The 22110-nt window shown below is 35.4% G+C and overlaps 1 protein-coding gene and 1 non-coding gene across 3 annotated transcripts; both read right to left on the bottom strand.

The window, feature by feature from the left end:
* Positions 1–1536: 1536 nt before the first annotated feature.
* LOC120145200 lies at positions 1537–8479 on the bottom strand. 2 transcript variants are annotated; one of them, XM_039159094.1, is made up of 6 exons: positions 8413–8479; positions 7884–8137; positions 7355–7566; positions 6950–7217; positions 6318–6749; positions 1537–1546 (listed from the first exon to the last, which is right to left on the bottom strand). In XM_039159094.1, the coding sequence occupies exons 2-5, from the start codon at positions 8133–8135 to the stop codon at positions 6459–6461; spliced, it is 1023 nt and encodes a 340-aa protein (XP_039015025.1). In that variant the 5' UTR covers positions 8136–8137; positions 8413–8479; the 3' UTR covers positions 1537–1546; positions 6318–6458. The 2 variants fall into 2 exon arrangements, with proteins under 2 accessions (XP_039015025.1, XP_039015024.1); XM_039159093.1 differs by lacking the exon at positions 1537–1546 and having other exon boundaries at positions 6298–6749; positions 8333–8474.
* Positions 8480–20050: 11571 nt separating this feature from the next.
* On the bottom strand, positions 20051–20153 carry LOC120145778. The gene has a single exon (XR_005518153.1). It is a non-coding gene; the product is annotated as a U6 spliceosomal RNA (small nuclear RNA).
* Positions 20154–22110: the final 1957 nt, after the last annotated feature.

Raw genomic sequence — 22110 nt, 5'->3', positions numbered from 1 at the left:
ATTAGATTTAACCAACCTATCTTCACTTAGTGTTTAAAATAATTTTAGCACTTTTAATAATAAATAAAAAATGCTTATAATAATAAATTTTCATTGCATTCTATGCTATTAGTTAGGGGGAGTTTATGTTATTTGGTGAAAATTAATTTTATGTTCAAATGTTGTTTAAAGATTAATTTGATTGATTGAACAGGGTCATGCATCGATTCATCTTGCTGATGCACGCCTTGAATATGCATTGATGCACAGGGTCATGCATCGATGCATCCGTCGGGTTTTGGGTTAAAATGTCTCATTTTCTTCATTTTCTCAAACCCTAAAACTAAAAACTATCCCACCGTTCGTCCCTCTCTCACTCTAAATCCTCCTCTTGCTCAAAATCATCGAAAAATCATCGGTTTCTTCGTGCTTTTCATCTTCAAAACCTGCTTATATCATTAAATCGTGCAAAACAACTCATCATCCCTCTGAATCCGAATTTTCAAGGTAATATTTCAAAAACCTCTATTTTATTGATTTTTGATTTTAGAACTAGTTTTGATTAGTTCTAGGATGAACATTATATCGGGCATTGATTGTTTGTTGGTTCTAAACTAGATTTTACTACCAATTTCGTCAAAAACAAACAATTTTTCAAGATTTTTCTTTGAATTTCGAAATTTTAAAAAAATTATGATTTCGAAAATTAGTAATATTTTTGATTTAATTGTTTTGTTTTCATGAAAACTATATTATGATAATCAAATATTATTTTTAAATAGTTTTCAAAACATGCCCATTAGGATATGGTTTAGAGAACCTTGAATTATTGAGGACTCATTTGAGTTTTGGGATTAATTGTGCATACATGTGTTTCAAATTGCATGTGATATTCCTTATTTCGATTTCCTTTAATCATGTCAAACCCTAAACGCCCTAAAACTTCGTCGAATCATTCTCATTCAAGCCAACCTCCTAATCTCGTTCCTCCTCCACCCACATCTCTATTAGGATCTTGTTTTAGCATGCCTGAGCGTCATAGAGACGAATTGTACTCTAGGTACAAAAATTCTTTTCAAACTTATAGAATCCGGGAAGAGCGTATTCCTTCTCTTCAAGCTATGATAGATATTAACTTTGAATACCTTCCGATTCTTAAAATTTGGAAGTTTGATAAATTGTTTCAGCTCAAACCTATCGTCTGTCACCAATTGGTCCGCATTTTCTATTCTAATACGGTATGTATTTAAAACGAAACTCAATGTGGAACTATAGCCATTAGATCTTATCTTTTAGGCCAATATATTAATATTGACCCCGAAACTATAGCTTTCCATTTTGGGTTAAATGATGATGGGATATATAATGAGAATGAAACTGTAGATTACCCATTTGTTCCAAACGCTAGTGTTAGTACTCTACGATCTCATCACGATCGTTTTCTTCATCTGATGATTTCTTAGTGGTTTAGACCATTCGGAGGTAGGTACTCCACTCTTCGTATTAGGGATTTATGGAGGATGCACTGTCTCAAGAATAAAATCAAAATCAATCTACCCCACATTATCTTCAGTCAACTAGTTGATGTCATAAACATTGTTCCTTCAAAACATGTCGAAACATTAGTTTATGGATGTCTTCTTAGTAACCTCTTTATCAAACTTGGCCTAGATGTCTCTCTCGACAATCCTATCCCACTCCAAAACCAAATCAATCTTACTTCCTTGAAGAAAGCAGATTGGAAACAAGACGAGGTAACCGGTCAATGGGTTTTTAAACCCGGTAAATTAACTCAGGGAGCTAGTTCCTCACGAGCTGCTCATAACTCCTCTCGTGCTCCTCCTCCTGCTGCTGCTCCGGCTTCTAACGATGATCCTGAATTTCAACAGCTTATGCAAGACATCGATGATCACGTACCCGATGATGAGCCTGCACCGGAACCAGCTCCACAAGAAGATCAAATGCCTCCATATTTTCGTTCGTTTTTGGAGACATTTGATTTACGGTATGCGTCCATGGATTCGCGCTTCACATTTATTGAGTCCCAGCTCTCTACCTTGGGAGCTCGACAACAAGATATGAATGATCGTTTGATGCACTCACGCTTGAGATGAGAGCTCGTTACCCTCCTCCTCATCCCGATCCTTCGATGGATGAATATACTTATCTTGCTTTGATTGTCTTTGGGTTTGAACTTGAATTTAAATTGTTAAAACATTTTGGATTGTCTTTCTTTGATTGTTGGATGTTTGTTTGATGGATATTTGAACTTTTATTTCATATATATTTTGGTTTGTTTCAATATATGCATCATTTACTTTTTAGTTGAAATATGACCAATTTACCATTTCACATGAATATTGATTTATGAAACTAATGGCTAATCTCTCTTTTGATTGTGATCTTAGCAGCTTAAGCTTTATATTAATCAATTGGCTTATGTTTTTCAAAATTATTGTTTAAAACATTTTATAAAGTCTTTTTGATTTAACAAAAAGGGGGAGATGTGTTATAGTAAGGGGGAGTAATAATAATTTTGATTTCAAAAATAATTTTCTTAAATAAATCTTAAAATTACCCAAGTGTTTTGTTATATCAAAAAGGGGAAATTGTTGAAAACATTTTGATATTTCGATATAACAAATTAAGTTAAATGAATTTTAAGATTTTACAAATGATTTTCTAAGTTATATTCGAATTAATTAATTTGATATCAAATTATTACTCCAAGTCTTTCAAGATCAATTTCAATCCTTACTAAATGTGTAAAATTGTGATTTATACTTAAACTATTTTTGAAACAATTTTCACAAAGTATTTTGAACCAAAATCAAGCTTTAAATCAATTTTTCAAAGGCATGCACCGATACATCAATCCATGCATCGATGCACCATTGAATAAATTGAACATCGAATGCATTTCATGCATCAATGCACTCTCTATGCATCGATGCACTTGGGTTTTATTAAAACATCGAATGCATTTCATGCATCGATGCACAAGCAATGCACCGATGCACTCAGACTATTTTCAAACATCGAATGCATTTAATGCATCGATGCACACTTGGTGCACTGATGCACTAAGTGTTCCAACGGTCAAAATATTTGAATTTTACACTGATGCACCGATGCATCGACGTTCCCAACCAGTTTTATTAATTGTTTTCACATAATAACGGCTATATTAACTCCACTAATCATCCCCAACGTTCAGAATCATTTGAAGGTGTATTTAAACAAGCTTAGAAGCCATTGATCAATAACAAGAAACATTAAGCAACTAGAATCAAGAGAGAAACAAAGAGAAAGCATCAAACCTCAAGTTTGAACATTTCAAGCCTATTTTTCATTCAATATTCATTTTGCTTTCAAGAACACTACTTGTACTCAATTGTATTCATTCTTGAGTCTTATTTTCTTTGTTCTAGAATTGTGCAAACAATCTACCTTGTGAGGATTTCCTTGTAAGTTTGCAAATTTGTATTGTTCTCTTTAGGAGAGAGTGTTCTCAAGAATTTGGGGTATAATTCTTGAGGGTTTGTAAGGTTATTCTTTGTCCTCAAAAGAAAGACAAATTAATGAATTTGTGGAAAATCATTAGTTTGAATAGCTAAGGTAGTGGACGTAGACTTTGGTTGAAAAAGTCGAATCACTCTAAATCGCTGTGCAATTACTTTCAATTTTCTGCAAAAGCTTCCACCAAATTTTTAATTGTCAATTCACCCCCCTCTTGGCCGATTCCGTCAATCGATTAACTCAACACGAGGTAATACTCTACTATCTTTTGTATGCTTTTCGAAACTCATGGATAGATGATAATTGCTTGATTGGAATAATTGGTCCGTTAGGGTAGTTAACTATCTTCGGACTCATACGAAAATTAGATTAAGGACGGAACACTGTATAAGACTCTAACGCCTCGAAAAAGAAATTAATATACTCGGAAACAAATCTCAGTTCAATGAATAAATCAGTGAATCAATCTATCTCAGAAAGTGTAATTTCTGACTAATCTCATTAAGTATTAAATGTAGGAAATATTTGGATATGAAATTACCGAAAGGAGCACTATGGATAAATTACGAAAATGCTCTTGTATTGAAAAAGGGCCAAAACTTTCTTTAGTTGTGAAATTAGTCTCTAATGAGCAAATGAGCAAAGTACTCTGATCTTTAATGGAATTGAAATACTTTCAAGCATAATTTATCGAAGTAATGCCACTGTCGGAATTGAATAAAATTACAATAATACCCTTCAAGAGTAAAACGAAATATAGATGACTATGATAATAGAGATGACCTGAGAACTCATACCTTGATTCACGGGAACCTTGGAATCATCGAATTAAATTCCGAATCTATATTGGAATTATAAAAATACCCCTAAAGTGTAAAATGACAAAATACCCCTAAAGTGTAAAATGGCCTAAAATACCTCTAAACCCTGGAATTTCTATTACCCACAGCTCTAAAATGAACTGAATAAACTGAATGAAAGTATTGTATGTATATGAATCGTTGAAACGACCGAATTACTCTGAAAACTTCGAAGTGACCAGGATATACTTGACTAATAAATGAACTTAACAACCTCAATGATTGAGGATTAAGTAAATGATTTGGATAAGTCTGAAAACTCTGATGAACTTACATGATATATCATCCCTATGGGTTATGAACCATAAATCAAGTGAGTCGGCATTTCCTGATACCGTTGAAACATGGTAATGAAATAAAGACCTATGGAATATATGTTCATCTTCTTAAGATATATTCAGCGATGATTCTAAAGATGATCTATGGACAAATATTATTGGTATTAAAGAGTAAATACCCTAGAAGGACAATGAATTGATCATTCGACAGGCATTAGTTCAGGGAGTTATTTAGCTCGAGTTGTTCGATAATTCGATCGATCGACACAGGTGGTAAATGTCTTGAATATTCGTTCTCCCTTATTAGCTCAAATCACTCTAATCATATCTAAAGACATCAGTAACTCAGATGCAAAGGATTCTGAATACCCTTCTAATTACTTAGTGCCTTCAAAAAACGTCTGAATACTATATGATACTAATAAATCACATTATGAATAACTGATGATTCCATCAACTAATGAACTCTTCCGATATTGATTCTAACTTATGACATTTTGTCAGTATATTGAAGATCGGTGTTTTTCTGTCTGATAAGATTATCTTGTATCTCCGAATCATATCCGGAAACTCTAGTGTTCCCTAATCACATGAATGTTTTATCTGATTTCTGTTATGATTTCTGATCCACATTCTATTATGATATCTGATACGGATTATATTATGATATCTGATATGGATTCTGTTATGATATCTGATCTGAATTTTGTTCTGATTTCTGATTTCTGTTTATTGAATGAAAATGTTTTATTTTGGATACTCTGGGATCTGGTATGAAGACTCTGACAGGTTCTGTCATTGCGATTAATTCCTTTTATAGGCTCTGCACCGACTGATAATTCCTTACGAACCTAAAGCGACCCTTGAGTAGGCTTTGCGACACTGAGATTTTCTTGGGTAAGCCTCCGTGGCCCTGAGAATTTTCTTGGGTAGGCTCGCAGGCCCCAAGATACTCCCTTAGATTATATAGTTCTGGGGAACTGCATTGGCTTTTGGTTGAAGAGACTACTATGATTTTAAAAAGATCTATATATTTTCACTGGTTTTTGTGGGAACACACTAGACAATCTATTCTAATCTCCTGAACCTAGACATCCAAAATATTTTCATATGAACTGAAAGTTTACTGTCTGTTCTACCTGAAATATCCGTAGGATCTCCGCTCAGCATAAAAATCTTTAAATGTCTGAACCAATTAGGAAACATACGATTATATGTCATCTGCATGTCCTGTAACATCATCTGGTAGTTCTATATTACTGAGCTTCCCAAAGCTCACTCTGTTACCTTTTCAGGTTAAAAGAATTGTATCAATACATCTATCGACATCAGTAAGGGAGTTTTTCCGGCATTGCTTGCAGAATATGATACATGTGATCAGGGAGCATGTAGATTGTATTTTGTTTTATACTTGAATTTGAAAATCTGTTTTATTTTCTGAATACTGATAAATTTTATTTTATAATCATAAATCATTTTATAAGTTTACATGTTTTAATAAAAGTTTAAAATTTTCCAAGATTTTTACGGTGGATCGCTCTGGTGGCCCTAACGTGACCCTTTGGAAATGACAAAATCAACATGATTTTGAAGCATAAACATTTGTTCAAAAGGTAAAATATTCAGCAAAGAACAAGTTTATAGGACAGACACACTATCGGTTTCAGTGTAAAATACACACATATATATATTGCTTCTTTCACTAAATTTCTGCAAGAGCATCATGCATTTCATAAATGAACGATCTCAACTTGGTCCCATAAAACACTCATGCAAAACATAGAACATATCACTAAATAATATATGCACAAATACTGGGATCTCACATCTTCATAAGTTCATGTATAACCACTTCACAGTTTTTTCTCTCGAAAATCAGAAAGTGCCCGGCATCAGGAACCTCATGATAACGAATCCAAGGAAGTTTTTCGGAGATATAACGACTTACCTGAAATGGAATGATTTTGTCTTCATAACCTTGCCAAATATGGACCGAGCCCTCATTGTTAGGAAAAGGATTAACGAGATCGGACGGATCGAATTCCCATTTTCCATAACTGACCATAATGTCACGATGCAGAGATTCGTAAACACCTTGCTGCCGAATCTTCTCCTGCAGACAGACAGACAGCTAATCAACATATGTTGCAGATACTTGCTGTGCAACTTAAATGACTTATGTATTCAATAGTGGAATGAAATATCCAAGGAAGTAGCATATGGAAAATCTAAGGTCTGCATTGTATGCTCGGTGACATTACGAATCACAATAGTCATATGTTTCAATAAATCGAGTTATAAGAACATAACAACCTGACCAACGCTTGGAGCCTCGGACCACTTCTTCAAGACCTCTAAATCACTTGGGCTGAAAATCGTCAAGTTTCCGGCCAACATGCTTAATGAAGGGAACCATTTCTGGGACATCCACCAGTAGAACAACCAAGGGGTATAATGAGCAACTCGGAATGACCATTGGTCTTGTGCAAGCAACCTACTGAATCCCTCTTTCAATAAATTTGCAGGAAGACGAGGCCACCAATAGTTGACAAATGGAACAACAAGCGAAGCTCCTGCCAACCTGTAAATAAGAGAAGAGCCATTGCCAAAGTAACTTCTTTCATTTTTGTAGAATTAGAAAACAACAATTTTACAATGTTAAAAGGAAAAGAAACATAGAAGCTTATAATGCATGCATGAACAAGTTGAGGAGCATGCCTTTGAGGTATGTATTTTAAGCAACTGTAAACAGGGTATGCTCCCATCGAGATCCCAATCACATAGAACTTGGAGCCAATCTGCAACTTATCAGCTAGTTCCTGAACATCATATGCTTCGCTCTTCACCGAGCGCGATGGATTCGGATCACTGTCTCCGTAACCCGCTCTGTCAAAGAAGAGGAAATAGATCCTCAGTTCCTCTATAAGTTCCTGAAAACCAAACATTTTGTCATATTCAGAGTATCTTCTTTTCAAACAAAAAACTTCAGCTTTGTTGAAGATGACAACTAAAATCAAGAAGTCTTTGAAAACAATATAACGAGTAATTGACCAGTTATGGTCCACCAAAGAAGGGATATTCCATTGAAGAAAAGGAAGGAGTCTCACTTATTCTCTTTCATTAAATTAGCAACTCTCAAGTATTACTGTTTTAGCAGTTGCTGAAAACACCACGGACAAGTTCAGAACAAGATATGATAAGCTATGAAAAAAATGCAAAAAAAAAAAAAAAAATCAAAAGTTCATACTTGAGATGTGGGCAAATTCAGATCTTTGGAGCTGTCAAAGCCATGAATGACAACAATTTTGTACTTGGCCTCTTCCCTGGGAACTCCAGCTTCCCTGTAAGCCAAGTGCCTTCCATCATCAAGCTTAATTCTGGGAGAAGTTACAGGTGGCCCATCTGCTGAGCCACAAATCCTTGGAGGGGGTGGCTTTAATGCCTGGTAAGCCCATCCCAGAAGACCTACAGTCAAAGCTACAGCAATAGGTGCAATCATTGCTGCAAAGGGAGAAGAAAAACCATATTTCCGACCCGGATTAATCCATTAATAAATCGAATACCGATTATTATATAAAAAAAACCATACATCCATCGTCATATCAGAAAGAATTCAAGCAAGAGGAAGAATCAGAAACAACTCAAAATAGGAAGCTTCTTAAGTACACAATAAGTAACGAATTTTTAGAGATTTACCCGTAATACTCTGGAACAACGAGTTGATCTAAAAAGCTGGATGAATTAGAAAGAAACAAGAGGGAATTAAAGACCCCAACCTGGAAATGAAATGGATTTGGGTGTTTTAAGCCTGGTATGAGCTCTGGCAGATGCAGCTGAGACCTTCTTCCGCATATGGTCACTTGCCATTAAGACTTTAAATTATGCTATAAAAAAACAAAAAGCCGATATTCATGAAAAAGACATAAAGTTGTCACCGGTTTTTGATGGTGACAAACGATATTTATGCCATTGCAAGAAACGTATCCAGCATTCAATAAAAATAAAGAGAAAATCACCTGACCAAAAATGCTTTATAATATACGATTTTAATCAATTTTTTTTGGATTTGCCAAAATGACCAACAAAATCGCAACGCGAAATAAAAATCGCAACGCGATCCCCAGAATCGCAAATCAGTTTCCAAAATCGCAACGCGATTCTTGAAAATCGCAATGCGATAGTACAAATTCGCATTGCGATTTTCAAGAATCGCAACGCGAATATGAAAATCGCAACGCGAACACATAAATCGCAACGCGTATCCGTAAACCGCAACGTGTATCCGTAAATAGCAACGCGTATCCGTAAATCGCAATGCGTATCCATATATCGCAACGCGTATCCGTAAATCGCAACGATAATCCGTAAATCGCAACGAGAATCTGTAAATCGCAACGATAATCCGTAAATCGCAACGAGAATCTGTAAATCACAACACTGAAATTTTGGGTATATAACTACGCAACAGCAGCAAATCATAAACTAAATCCCTAAATCGCAACTCATTCCATCTCCATCTATCACTCTCTCTGACGACATCCGTTCCTATATCCAACGACATCCTTCCCAATCCGGCAACAGGTTTTAGTTTCGCAGCTCGTCTGTTTAGTAAATTAATTTACAACCATGAAATCATCTAATGTTGATCATGTTTGGATAGATTTGTGTTTTGGAGGGTCATGAGATAATGTTCATGGTGTTTTACAATATATGCCTTTACCCATGAATCTTCAACTAAAATTGTCTTTACAAAAGTTAACTTATGAAACTCTAATGCTACGTGTTTCAAATAAATTGAATTTAGAGCCCCTAAGTGGATTTAGGCTATCTTATCAGAGAAATGGTAAAGTTTATTTGTTAACCGACAATGAAGATGTTGAACGATTCATTGCTTACATTAGTGTTTCACAAGATGATGTTACATTGTATGTTGTTGAACCTAGAAGTAGTATTGTTGGGTCAGTAGCGGGTAGTAATCAACTAAGTTTTTCTCAAAACCCACAACCTTTCTCTAATCCAAATCCCAATCAACTTTCAGCACCAAATTCCGGTTTTCGTATTGACCAGTTAGACGATGATGAGCCAACAGAAAAAATTGTGAGTACTAGTCAGTATTCGAAATTTGGTCTTGGTCAATATCCGGACTTTGATATTGGTCAATACACGGATTTTGATGATGTTTCAGAAGAAGAAACAGACCCTGCGTGTAATGATTTTGATATTGGTCAATACCCGAATTTTGATGATGAAACAGCCGTTGCCGAAGAATGTATTGTTGATGATAATGAGGAGGAAGTTACGACTGTGAATGAACATGTTGAACATCCATTCTGTAATTCATATAATCCTGAAGAAGAAAAAAAGAAGAAAAGTCCCCGAAGAAAAGAAAATGCCACGGGCGTATAACTGGAATATGCCAGAATTACTTCAGATACCGGAAGAAGAGTTGGTAAAGAAAGCAGTTGATTGTTACACAAAAGTTATTCGTATCAAGAAAGATGATTGTTTTGATACAAAGGAAGACTTGAAGATAGCTTTGTATACGAAATGTGTGGAAGATGGCTATCAACTAAAAGTTAACAAATCAAGCAAAGATCGTTTCGAAACAAGGTGTATGATTGACAAAAACTGTACGTGGCGTATGATTGCAAAGAGAATAAAAGATTGCGAAATGTTTCAAGTTAGGACTTTTATTGATAAACATACATGTTCAAGAACCCAAGTTTTTCCTCACCATAGACAGGCAAACAAAAAGGTGTTGGGTGGTTTTCTGGCTGAGTTAATGTTTTTGAATGGCAGGGTATATCGGGGACATGAAATTATGACTGACATGAATGCTCGGTTCAAGATTAGTATATCATATTCTCAAGCTTGGAGAGCCAAATGTTATGCCTTGGAATTGTTGAGGGGGTCGCCAGAAGCATCGTTTGCCCAACTGCCGGCTTATTGTCACAATTTAAAGCTGAAAAATCCTGGGTTGGTAACTCATATCAAAACAGATAGAGATGGACACTTTGAGTTGCTGTTTATCGCCATTGGTGCTACGGTTAGTAAATCAATATAATTTTGTTGACTCATTTTTGTTAGTTACATGCATTTCACATTTAAATGATTATATTTCTTGTGTATATTATTTTGTAGATTCGTTCGTTTATTACTTGCATGCGCCCAGTTATTATAGTTGACGGAGCACATTTGAAAGGTCGATACCTTGGAGTAAACTTATTAGCAGTAGCCATGGATGCTAACAATGGGATATTGCCAATAGCTTACGGGGTTGGCAAATCTGAAACCTCTGATTCATGGACATGGTTTATGGGGCATCTTAGGGATTGTATAGGTCCTATTAGCAATCTGACAATCATATCCGATAGGGCAAACTCAATTGACAACGCTGTTAGAAGGTGTTTCCCAGATGCTTTTCATGGACTTTGTGGTGTTCATTTGTATAGAAATCTAAAATCAAGGTCTGCTGGTATAAAAAAGCACAAATGGACATACTGGAAGGCTGTAAAAGCTTATCGGGAAGTAGATTTCAATAAGCATATAAATTGTTTAAGACGTGTTTTGCCTCAGTGTGCTCAAACACTAGAAGATGTCGGGTTTGAAAGATGGTCAAGAGTACATCAACTTGGAGCAAGATATGGTTTCATGACGTCTAATAGTGCAGAATCAATCAACGCTCTAAGTCGTCATTCCCGGAAATTACCCATTACTATGTTAATGGAGTTTTTTCGAGCCTCTATTCAACAGTGGTACTACAAGAAAAGAAACCATGCAGGTATTATTTCTTTGAATTCGTAACTTATCATATTTATATTTTACTAAGTATTGTTTATTTAAATTTACAGGAACATTGGAACATCGTGTTACACCATGGACTGAAAAAAAGATAACGAAACGTGTTGTGAAGTCAACGTCATGGAGAGTTGAACCATGTTCAAACACTTTGTTTCAAGTACTGGATAATAACTTAAATGGGCTAGTCGATCTGAATGCAAAGACGTGTAGTTGTATGAAATGGCAAACATCTGGTTATCCGTGTGGCCATGTTATAAAAGTTGCTCTTCATTTAAACCAAGATGATTCAAGCGCATACGCTATGGATTGCTACACTACAGAAGTTTATCGACAGACTTATGCCGAGATTGTCTACCCTATTCCACATCCTTCTGAGTGGGACATACCAGATGACTTACAAACAGTTTTGCCACCAGCCATGGACAGAAGGCTACCTGGCCGACCAAAAAGTCACGATCGTATACCGTCTAAGGGTGAAGAGAAGAAGAGATCGACATGTAGTCGGTGCAAGGAAAGTGGTCATACAAGGTTGACATGTGGATCACCAGTGCCATCAAAATCATCTTTTCCTCTACCAAAATATGGATCCTCATCAAAATCCAAAGCTCATATGGTGTCAAGCAAAAGGCAATCATCTTTAAAATCCCAATCACAATTGGCTTCACCTTTTGGGACTGTTAACTTAGGTGATTTTTAAATGCAAACGTTGTATTATGTGGATTTTATGTGTGAACTTTTAACATTTTCAGTTGAATTAATGACTCAGGCCAACCATTTTGACTTAACCAACTCTTGTTATTCAGTTGTTATCACTTATTAGGCATGCATTTGACTATCGCAACACAGAAATTACAATCGCAACGAGAGAATCGCAATGCGAAATGAAAATTCCAACATGAAAATCGCAATGCGGAAATGAAAATCGCAATGCGAAATGAAAATCGCAATGCGAAATGAAAATCGCAACGAGAGAATCGCAATGCGGAAATGAAAATCACAATGCGAAATGAAAATCGCAACGAGAGAATCGCAATGCGAAATGAAAATCGCAATGCGAAATGAAAATCGCAACGAGAGAATCGCAATGCGAAATGAAAATCGCAACGAGAGAATCGCAATGCAGAAATGAAAATCGCAATGCGAAATGAAAATCGCATTGCGATTCTCTCGTTGCGATTTTCATTTCCGCATTGCGATTTTCATTTCGCATTGCGATTCTCTCGTTGCGATTTTCATTTCGCATTGCGATTTTCATTTCGCATTGCGATAGTCATTTTTGCCTTCAACATAATGCAGATTGAAATCAACAAAATCAACCATTACATTTCAATCAATTAAACAAGCACAAATAAGAATTATGTTCGCATCAATTACACAAATCAACTTTTACAAATCATCTTTTACAAATCAATTAAACAATCAAAAATAAGCAATAATTCTTATTTCCAATCATCTACTATTGAATCAACTTTTACAAATCAATTAAACAATCAAAAAACAATCAATTAAACTATTGAATCAACTTTTGCAGCCATACATCATTTTCACGCAGTTCACTTCTGAGATTAACCTGCAGAAACCAAACATTTGCTCAAACAACACTTTCTACACATCTAAAACCTACAAACAGCAAATTATTGAATTCTAGGTACTTAACCAAACATTTTCAAACCAAAAGTCTATAAACTTACCAATTGTTTATGGACATTTTTATAACGCGGATGCAGGTAGGCAGCGTCTCGTATATATCGATTTAGCCATATAATGTCGAAACCACAAGCCTACTGCAGCTCTATCTCTATCGGTGGGAGGTAGATACTTGGTGCTTCCCGTCGTCAAACGCTCCAACGCCAAGCATACGAGAGGACCACAATCTCCTCTGGCTCCTTCCGTTTGTTGTGGCGCGGTCTCGTCTCTAATAACTGTAATATTGAGCTTCTTTGGCTTCTTGTTTCCAGAACGAGTCCAATAATTGATCGCATCCAAGAATTTAGCCAAATGAGAGCTCCATCCCTTAATAATATCTCTTAAATCAGCCAATGATATGTAATTTATCATGCTGTCATACATTATTATCTTAAGGGATGGGAGCTGAAGCTCGACGAGAATCCAATGTTTATGTTCCAAAACAGGGATAAACACCTGCAATCATAAGTAATAATTCATTCATTTGCGCACTTATTTCATAAAACCTTTAAACTCAATCTAAAATAAATACTAACCTTATCGACCTCCCACCATGCAGGATAAAGTTTATCTTGTCCATTGCCCAAATCAAATGATTCATCTCGTGCATTCTTCAAGTGAACGGCGTTAAAAGACGTCGGCATAATTGTATATCGTATATTTTTATTTTTCTTAAGTTTTCTTATTATTAGAAGACGTGTCACCCACGCATCGATATGCTGTTTTACAAAAAAAGACATATATTAGTGACTTACATAAATTTAAAAAAAAAATTAATCAAATTGAAATATAAGAAAAATATAAGACTTACCCCCCATCGAAATAGCCATTGTCTTCGACCCCTAATAATACGCCCCACCAAGACCGATCAAGAAACAAATAGATATCATCGGTGAGCTTGCATATGTCAGTGAAACACCCCTGGCTCCGCTCATCGGTGAGCTTGCATATGTCAGTGAAACACCCCTAATAATACGCTGTCTGATGCGTGAACTCCGTCGTGCAAGCATAACCCGACGTAAAGCATCCACTCTATCGGGCCGCTAAATAATTAAATACAAAAATCAGTAAATAAACAGACATGATATTTAAACAGTGAAAACAAAGACAAATATGTTTCAAACTTGCATTGTATTCACCCAAGTCATTATTCTATCATAGTTCACAAAATGCATCAGATAACAAAGAAAAATATGTTTCAAACTAATACCCTGAAGTTAGTATTTGTCTTTGTTTTGTCTATTGGTTGAAGTAATGCAATCCATTCAAGTTTCAATTTGCAGAAGAAGAAATAGTTTACTTTCGCAACACGAAACTTAAAATCGCAACGCGAAATGAGAATCGCAACGAGAAACCAAAATCGCAACGCGAAATGAAAATCGCAACGACAGAATCGCAATGCGAAATGAAAATCGTAACGAGAGAATCGCAACGCGAAATGAAAATCGCAATGCGATTTTGGTTTCGCGTTGCGATTTTGTCGTTGCGATTTTGGTTTCGCATTGCGATTCTGTCGTTGCGATTTTCATTTCGCGTTGCGATTCTCTCGTTGCGATTTTAAGTTTCGTGTTGCGAAAGTAAACTATTTCTTCTTCTGCAAATTGAAACTTGAATGGATTGCATTACTTCAACCAATAGACAAAACAAAGACAAATACTGACTTCAGGGTATTAGTTTAGCAGAATTGGCAGCAACCGAACAAATTTACTTTCAACCAAAAGACAAAACAAAGACAAATACTATTTCACAGTGTTAAAGAATACACAGTTTAGCAGAATTGGCAGCAACCGAACAAATTTACTTTCAACCAAAAGACAAAACAAAGACAAATACTATTTCACAGTGTTAAAGAATACACAGTTTAGCAGAATTGGCAGCAACCGAACAAATTTACTTTCAACCAAAAGACAAAACAAAGACAAATACTATTTCACAGTGTTAAAGAATACACAGTTTAGCAGAATTGGCAGCAACCGAATAAATTTACTAAGCAATCTAAGTGAAATGGCTAATCTAAGTGAAATTACGAGTAAATTTATCATTAAGTTAAATATGGAAAATCTTAAACTTACCTCGTTGCGTAGAGTATGAACCTCATTCTGCAACGATACTATCATCTCACGTAGAGCAGCAACCTCACCACGTAAAGTTGACACCTCCACACGCCATGCACCATCGTTATCGCGTAGAGTACCGATCTCCTCACGCAAGGCATTGACCTCATCACGTAACTCATCCCGTGGAGGTGGAGAACAAGGAGATAAATGTCGTGGCCTCTTTACCGGTCGCCTATCATGAGGTGATGGTGGAGAAGAGGCTCGATGATGTGACGGGATAGGTGATGGCTCTCGTTCTAGAGGTGTATAGTCGGGTCGATCGGGTGATGGCTCTGGGTGAGGTGATGGCTCTCGAATTGGAGGAAGTGGATGCTGCTCATCATCCGTGCCATCAAAAAAACTCTGACTAGCTTGCCACCAATCAGTGGCAAGCTCTTCCTCCGTGGGTGTCAGTCTTTGTAATGGAATGTTGGCCTCCTAACAATATAAAAACTCAAACAAAGTTAAACGTCTACTATTAATAACTTGTTTATATATTATATGAAAGTATTTGTGTTAACTTACATTATTTATTGTCGCATATGGTATTAAGTCTTCCCAATCCAACAGATTTTTCCTCTTCCAGGAAATAGCCCTGGGAATATCATTTGACGTTTTATTGCATATGTACGCATGCTGGGGAAAGCCTCGAATATCCAAATCTACAAACAATATAATAACAAAATTAGTAATTGTTAAATAATTAATTATAATTTTAGAAACATTATATAGAAATTCTTACCTTAAAGGCCCAAACAAAGCCTGACAAAGTATATTTCGACCCATCGCCACGCAAACTTTTGCGGTCATCAAAGGCAGTAGACAACTTAGTCCAAGTAGCTTTTCATATATACGAACCCCACGGAAACAGATTCCATGCATTCAGGTCCTCTACCAATATTATTAGCTCCCGAGGAATAGGTTGTCTGGCCTCTCTGCCTAAAAAGCCGGCATACACAAGTAGTAGAAGGCATACTCGGACAACATCGACGTCATCCATCCGAGTGAAACCAGCTTTCTTATTAAACAATTTCTTCAGGTCGTCGACGTGTAGGTTCGGCTTCTCCATTGACTCATCCGGAAAAACCCGGGATAACCATGATGGGCGGGCGATATGACGAGTGTACCGGCCTACATCATCGTGTCCGAATCATAGACCAGTGATTAAGCAGAACTCCTTCTGCCCAAAACAAGTATACGCTGGTGGAAAATGAAACCATATCTCTTCCTCACCACGTTGTATACTGTCGGGTAGATTTGATGTCATGGTCTGAAGCCACAAATGGGTCAAATTAGCATCTCCACCCGGATGCTGTACTCTCAGCCATGGCCCGAAGCAGGTTTCCTCAAACAATTGTCTTTGTGCAGGTGAAAGCTTCGAAGCAATTGTAGTGGCTAGGCTAACTTTATTCCTTAATGTCAATGAAGCCGAAAAAAATTTCTACAAAAACAATAAACATACCAAGTTAGATATACCAAAAACTACACTGTGAAGATATACCAAAAACAATAAACATAAAAAGTAGTAGTTTATTCTTGAAACTAAAATTTGCAACACTGTTTTGTCTTTTGGTTGAAATGAAAATCGCAACGAGAGAATGACTGTCGCAACGAGAGAAATGAAAATCGCAACGAGAGAATCGCAACGCAAAATGAAAATCGCAACGAGAGAATCGCAACGCGAAATGAAAATCGCTATGCGATTTAGGTTTCGCGTTGCGATTCTCTCGTTGCGATTTTTATTTCGCGTTGCGATTCTCTCGTTGCGATTTTCATTTTTCTCGTTGCAGATAGTCATTTTCACGTTGCGATTTTCATTTATCTCGTTGCGACTCTTCTGCAAATTGAAACTTGAATGGATTGCATTACTTCAACCAAAAGACAGAACAAAGACAAAGACAAATACTAACTTGAAAATCGCAACGAGAGATAGCAACGCGAAATGAAAATCGCAACGAGAGAATCGTAACGCGAAATGAAATCTAAGTGAAATGGTTAATCTATTATTGAAATGACCAGTAAACTTATCATCAGTTTCAATATGAAAAACCTACAATAATGCAAAAATTTCAAAATAAAAATAATTAAAAAAACTAACCCTCGGAGGTTGATTTTCCATTTCTGAATATTGTGAGGGATTTCTGACCGTGAATGGTTGTGAGGGATTTCGCCGGAGATGGGGACGGATTTCGCCGTAGAGAGTGAGAGATGGAGATGGGACTGAGTTGTGATTTTAGGTTTTAGGTTATGAGTTGCGATTACGGGATTTTGTCTTAATATTCGTTTTTGTAATTTGAAAATAAAATACGCGTAGCGATTATAATGGCGCTTTAAAAATCGCGTTGCGATTTACGGATACGCGTTGCGATATACGGATACGCATTGCGATTTACGGATACGCGTTGCGATTTACGGATACACGTTGCGATTTACGGATACGCGTTGCGATTTATGTGTTCGCATTGCGATTTTCATATCCGCGTTGCGATTCTGGAAAATCGCAATGCGAATTTGTACTATCGCATTGCGATTTTCAAGAATCGCGTTGCGATTTTGGAAACTGATTTGCGATTCTGGGGATCGCGTTGCGATTTTTATTTCGCGTTGCGATTTTGTTGGTCATTTTGGCAAATCCAAAAAAAGTTGGTTAAAATCGTATATTATAAGGCATTTTTGGTCACTGAGGTGATTTTCTCAAAAATAAATTATGCTGCTACTAGTAGTAAGCTTGGTCAAATAACTTTTTAGATCCCTCGTGATTTTAAAATTCAGAAAATTAAGTCTTATTTCTTTTAATTTTTTGGGGTCAAATTACTTTAGAGTAAAGTACACAAATAGTCTCTCGATTATATGATATTATTTTATTAAATCATTTAACTATTAAAAATTATAAAATGATCCTCTAATTATAGAGTGGTGCTTTGTTGAATCCCTTGACTATCAAATGTTACAAAATGGTCACCTGACTATTCATTATATTCTAAACTCATCATTTTCCGTTAAAAAAATTGATGATATTATGAGCTGAACGTTAATCCACTGACTATGATATAATAAAATTTGATCCAAAATCTCAGATGACTATAATATTTTAGTCGTCGTGTAACATTCAACTTACACAACCGTCAATTTTTTTAACGAAAAATGATGAGTTTAAAACATAATAAATAGTCAAGTGATCATTTTGTAACTTTTAATAGTCGAAGGACTTAACAAAACAACATTAACCATTTTATAACTTTTAATAGTCTAGTGACTTAATAAAATAATACCCTATAATCAAGGATCATTTGTGTACTTTGCCCATTACTTTAAGGTCTTTTCGAAGTTTAAAATTAAAAAAAAATCAATTCTTAGAACATATTCTTCGATTTAAACATTCCTTAAGACCCAATTTATTTGAAGTTAAGTTTGATTCTTATTTCGTATTAAAAGTTTATTCATTTTAAAATTAGACAAAATAAACGATCATCCTCTAATTTAACAAGTTCATTTAGTTCTCGGTCTATTTTAGTCAAATTATTGCAACATTATGATCCTCTTTTAGCAGTGAACTGCCAGTGAGTCTTGACCTTTCAATTCGAATTCATCCCTATTAAAACTTATTTGATTTAGATTAATCGATCAATAAATCGGATATTGATAGTTAAAAAAACGAATGCATAATTAATGTATTCAATCACATACTTTACATTTCAATTGCGTATCACATATCTTACCATAATTAACGTATTAAAACAATCTTTGATCTTTCCCTATTAAAACTTATTCATGAATTTTTCTTCATGATGTAATTACAAGGTAATATCGATTCATAACTTTCTTAACACAAATTTGTTATGACCAGATATAGAATGGGATAGAAAGACCAATTCATACACAAAGCATAGTACTCAGTACTCTGAATTCATACAGCTCCACACTTCACACTCGTACAACGGATAAGATTTAAGATGATAAATCAAACCGAACCTGGAAGAAGAAGACTCTGAGTTGAAATATTAAGTGAGAAAATTCCATGAAGTTGAACGCCGAGCTAAGCATTAAAATTCAAAGAAAACAGCGACGGAGACCGACCTGCAAAAACGGAAAATCAGAAGAAAAACCGTGTGAACCACTTCTCAAATTTTCCACCATACTAATATATGCTGAATGCTGGTTTCTATAATGAAAGGTTTCATTGTTCTGATTCATATAGATGCAGGATGTTTGGTTGATTCGAACTAAAGGCTGAAGCTGAATTAGTTCAGGTCACACCGCGAATTTCTTCGAAGCGACAAACGGATTCAAAGTGACAAACAGACAATCATTAGGGTCTGGATTTGCAAGACCGATACATGAAATCTTGATCATTCTAACCTCTTTTAGCATGTCACTGCAGGTGAATTTGGAACTTTCAATTCAAATTCATTCCTCAAAGGCAATTGCAATTCGTCCTGCAGCATTTGGTACTTCAGTTGGGTTAAATAAACAAATTCCGGTCAATTTCACATTCTCCAATTCCACAGCATTTATTGAATGAAATAGTTAGGGTTTGGAATATAAAAGATAAACCCAATTTCTACACAAGACTCAATAGCAGCATTCATAAACCCAGAAGCGACATGAAACTTACAATGAAGAACCCAGAAGCTAATTCAGCAAATTCGCATCACAAACTAAACCAAATCCCTAAATAATGAATCTCGAAATACTCTTTGTTCAGGAGACCTAAGAAAGCCGAAGCCCAGATTGTAATCCGATGTGAGCAATACCCATGGAACCGGTCACCAAACCAAGAAGAAGAAAAAACACATAAAACACGGAAAGAGATGGAGCCAGAGATTAGGGGGGAAATTGGGACAATTTCTAGATTTGTGCGTGTCATCCTTGCGCTGGTGCCATGCTAATCTTCTGTATCGTTCCAATTTTATCGGATGTATCTGAAGGGAAAAGCAAAGGTTGCTGGTTTTCGTATATAAAATGTTACGGTTGTACTGTTCGTAACTGGTGTGGGATATTTAGTTGGTCCTCGACTAAAGACTTGACTAGCTTCGCATCTCAACTTTTAACCTAACTAAGATCATGTCCCACGGTGTGGGCTGGTTCAGACATAGGTGCAGGTGTGGCTAAACTCGGTACAAAAGCCCTGGGCTTTGTGGTTGTAGAGTGGGACCCCTTTATTCAAGCGTGGTTTGTTGACGTGTCTCAACTCTGCATCCCTTTTGATCTAAATTGACTATTGGATACCTCTTTAAAAAATATATATATATCACGCGGTAATCTTAATATACAGTTAATGAATTATGTTATTGATTTTGTTATTATTTTTTAACATTTCAAGTAAAAAATTATTTAAAACATTATTATTTTTATTGATTTTATTATTATTGGGTGATTTATCGGTTTTATTAACATATTTGGTAAAACACTACCTAAACTATATTTTTTTCTTTCGATTTTATTATTATTGGGCACTTTACGAAAATATTAAAAACATTAATGTTTTAAGTAATTTTTTTTACCTTAAATGTTAAAAAAATTTATTAATCAAATTAGGGCAATAATTACTTTTAAACAATCAACGGTCACATTAAAGCAGTAGATTATTTTAGTATCATAAAACTAAGAGTCTTTACATAGGTCAGCGACATGCTCTTTTGTTAGGTAGAATCTGAGGTATTGAGAAGGCTGTTAAATTGGCATATTCACTAAGAGTCTGTACATAGGTACTAAGAAAATGGATTTAGAAAATACTTACAACCATTTAAAATGAGGTTTCATTGAAGATTAGGGATTGCAGAATGATCCGAACCCGACGAGAAAACTCAAAATTCGGTCAAGTTCGAATCGGGTATCGGAGGTTTTTTCGGGTCAAGTTCGGGGACGGGGCAAGGTATTCCTGCCCCGCCCCGATTATATATATATAATATTTTATATTAATTATATATATAATATTTTATATATTTTATATTAATTATATATATAATATTTTCGGGTTCAGGTATAATATTTCGGGTCAGGTTCGGGGACGGGACAAAAAAAATCCCCGACGGGATACCCCGATAAAAAATCTATCAGGGATCGAGTTGGGGTCGGGGCGTGAATTCATTTCGGGTTCGGGGACTGGGCGAGCAAAGCCCGCCCCGTTGCCATTCCTATTGAAGATATATTATATATGATATTTTATTTACATTAGGTCCCTAATGTATATCCTAATTTCATTTTGGTCCCTATATTAATTGTACTATTAATAACCCTAATACTAATTTAGTTTATTAAATTTTTGTTATGAAATCACTAATTAGTAACATGTAATTTTAATTTTGTTACATTACATCTAGATTTTTTTTTTTAAATACATGTTTGGTTACTTTCTTTTATTTAATTTCATTGCTTCCGATTTATTTTCCTTTAATTTTAATCCTTTCTTAATTGATTAGATTTTAGGGATGATCCTTTACTTTCATTCCACTTTAATTTACATTTAGAATTTATTCCTTAGATTTAAAATTTTTCACACTTTAGTCCCTAAACTTTTTAATTTAGGGATATTTGATTTGGTCCTCGCATTAAATGCCCGAGGGTTAAAATCGAGTATTTGATTCAATAATTGGTTAAAATTAATTAGGTTATTAACTAGATCCTCCATTTTAGCCATTAATTTTACTTAGTCTCTTAATTTAGAGAATATTCAATTTGGCCCTTGCATTAAATGCCCAAGGGTTCACGTTGATTATTTGACTAAATAATTGGTTAAAATAAATTAGGATTAATATTAAAGCCTATATTTTTAGGTTTAATCCTCTAGGTTCTTTAAATTTCATAACTTGACATTCTAGGTTAGAGAAAGCCTTAATTAACCCACTTAGCATAATTAGGTTCATAAGTGGTTGTTTGATTGCATTTGAC

Source organism: Hibiscus syriacus, unplaced genomic scaffold (genome assembly GCF_006381635.1).
Source record: "Hibiscus syriacus cultivar Baekdansim isolate YM2019G1 unplaced genomic scaffold, ASM638163v2 tig00110893_pilon, whole genome shotgun sequence".
NCBI lineage: Eukaryota > Viridiplantae > Streptophyta > Magnoliopsida > Malvales > Malvaceae > Hibiscus > Hibiscus syriacus.
Note: the sequence above shows the minus strand (reverse complement) of the source record. Positions and strands in the feature narration are given on the sequence as shown.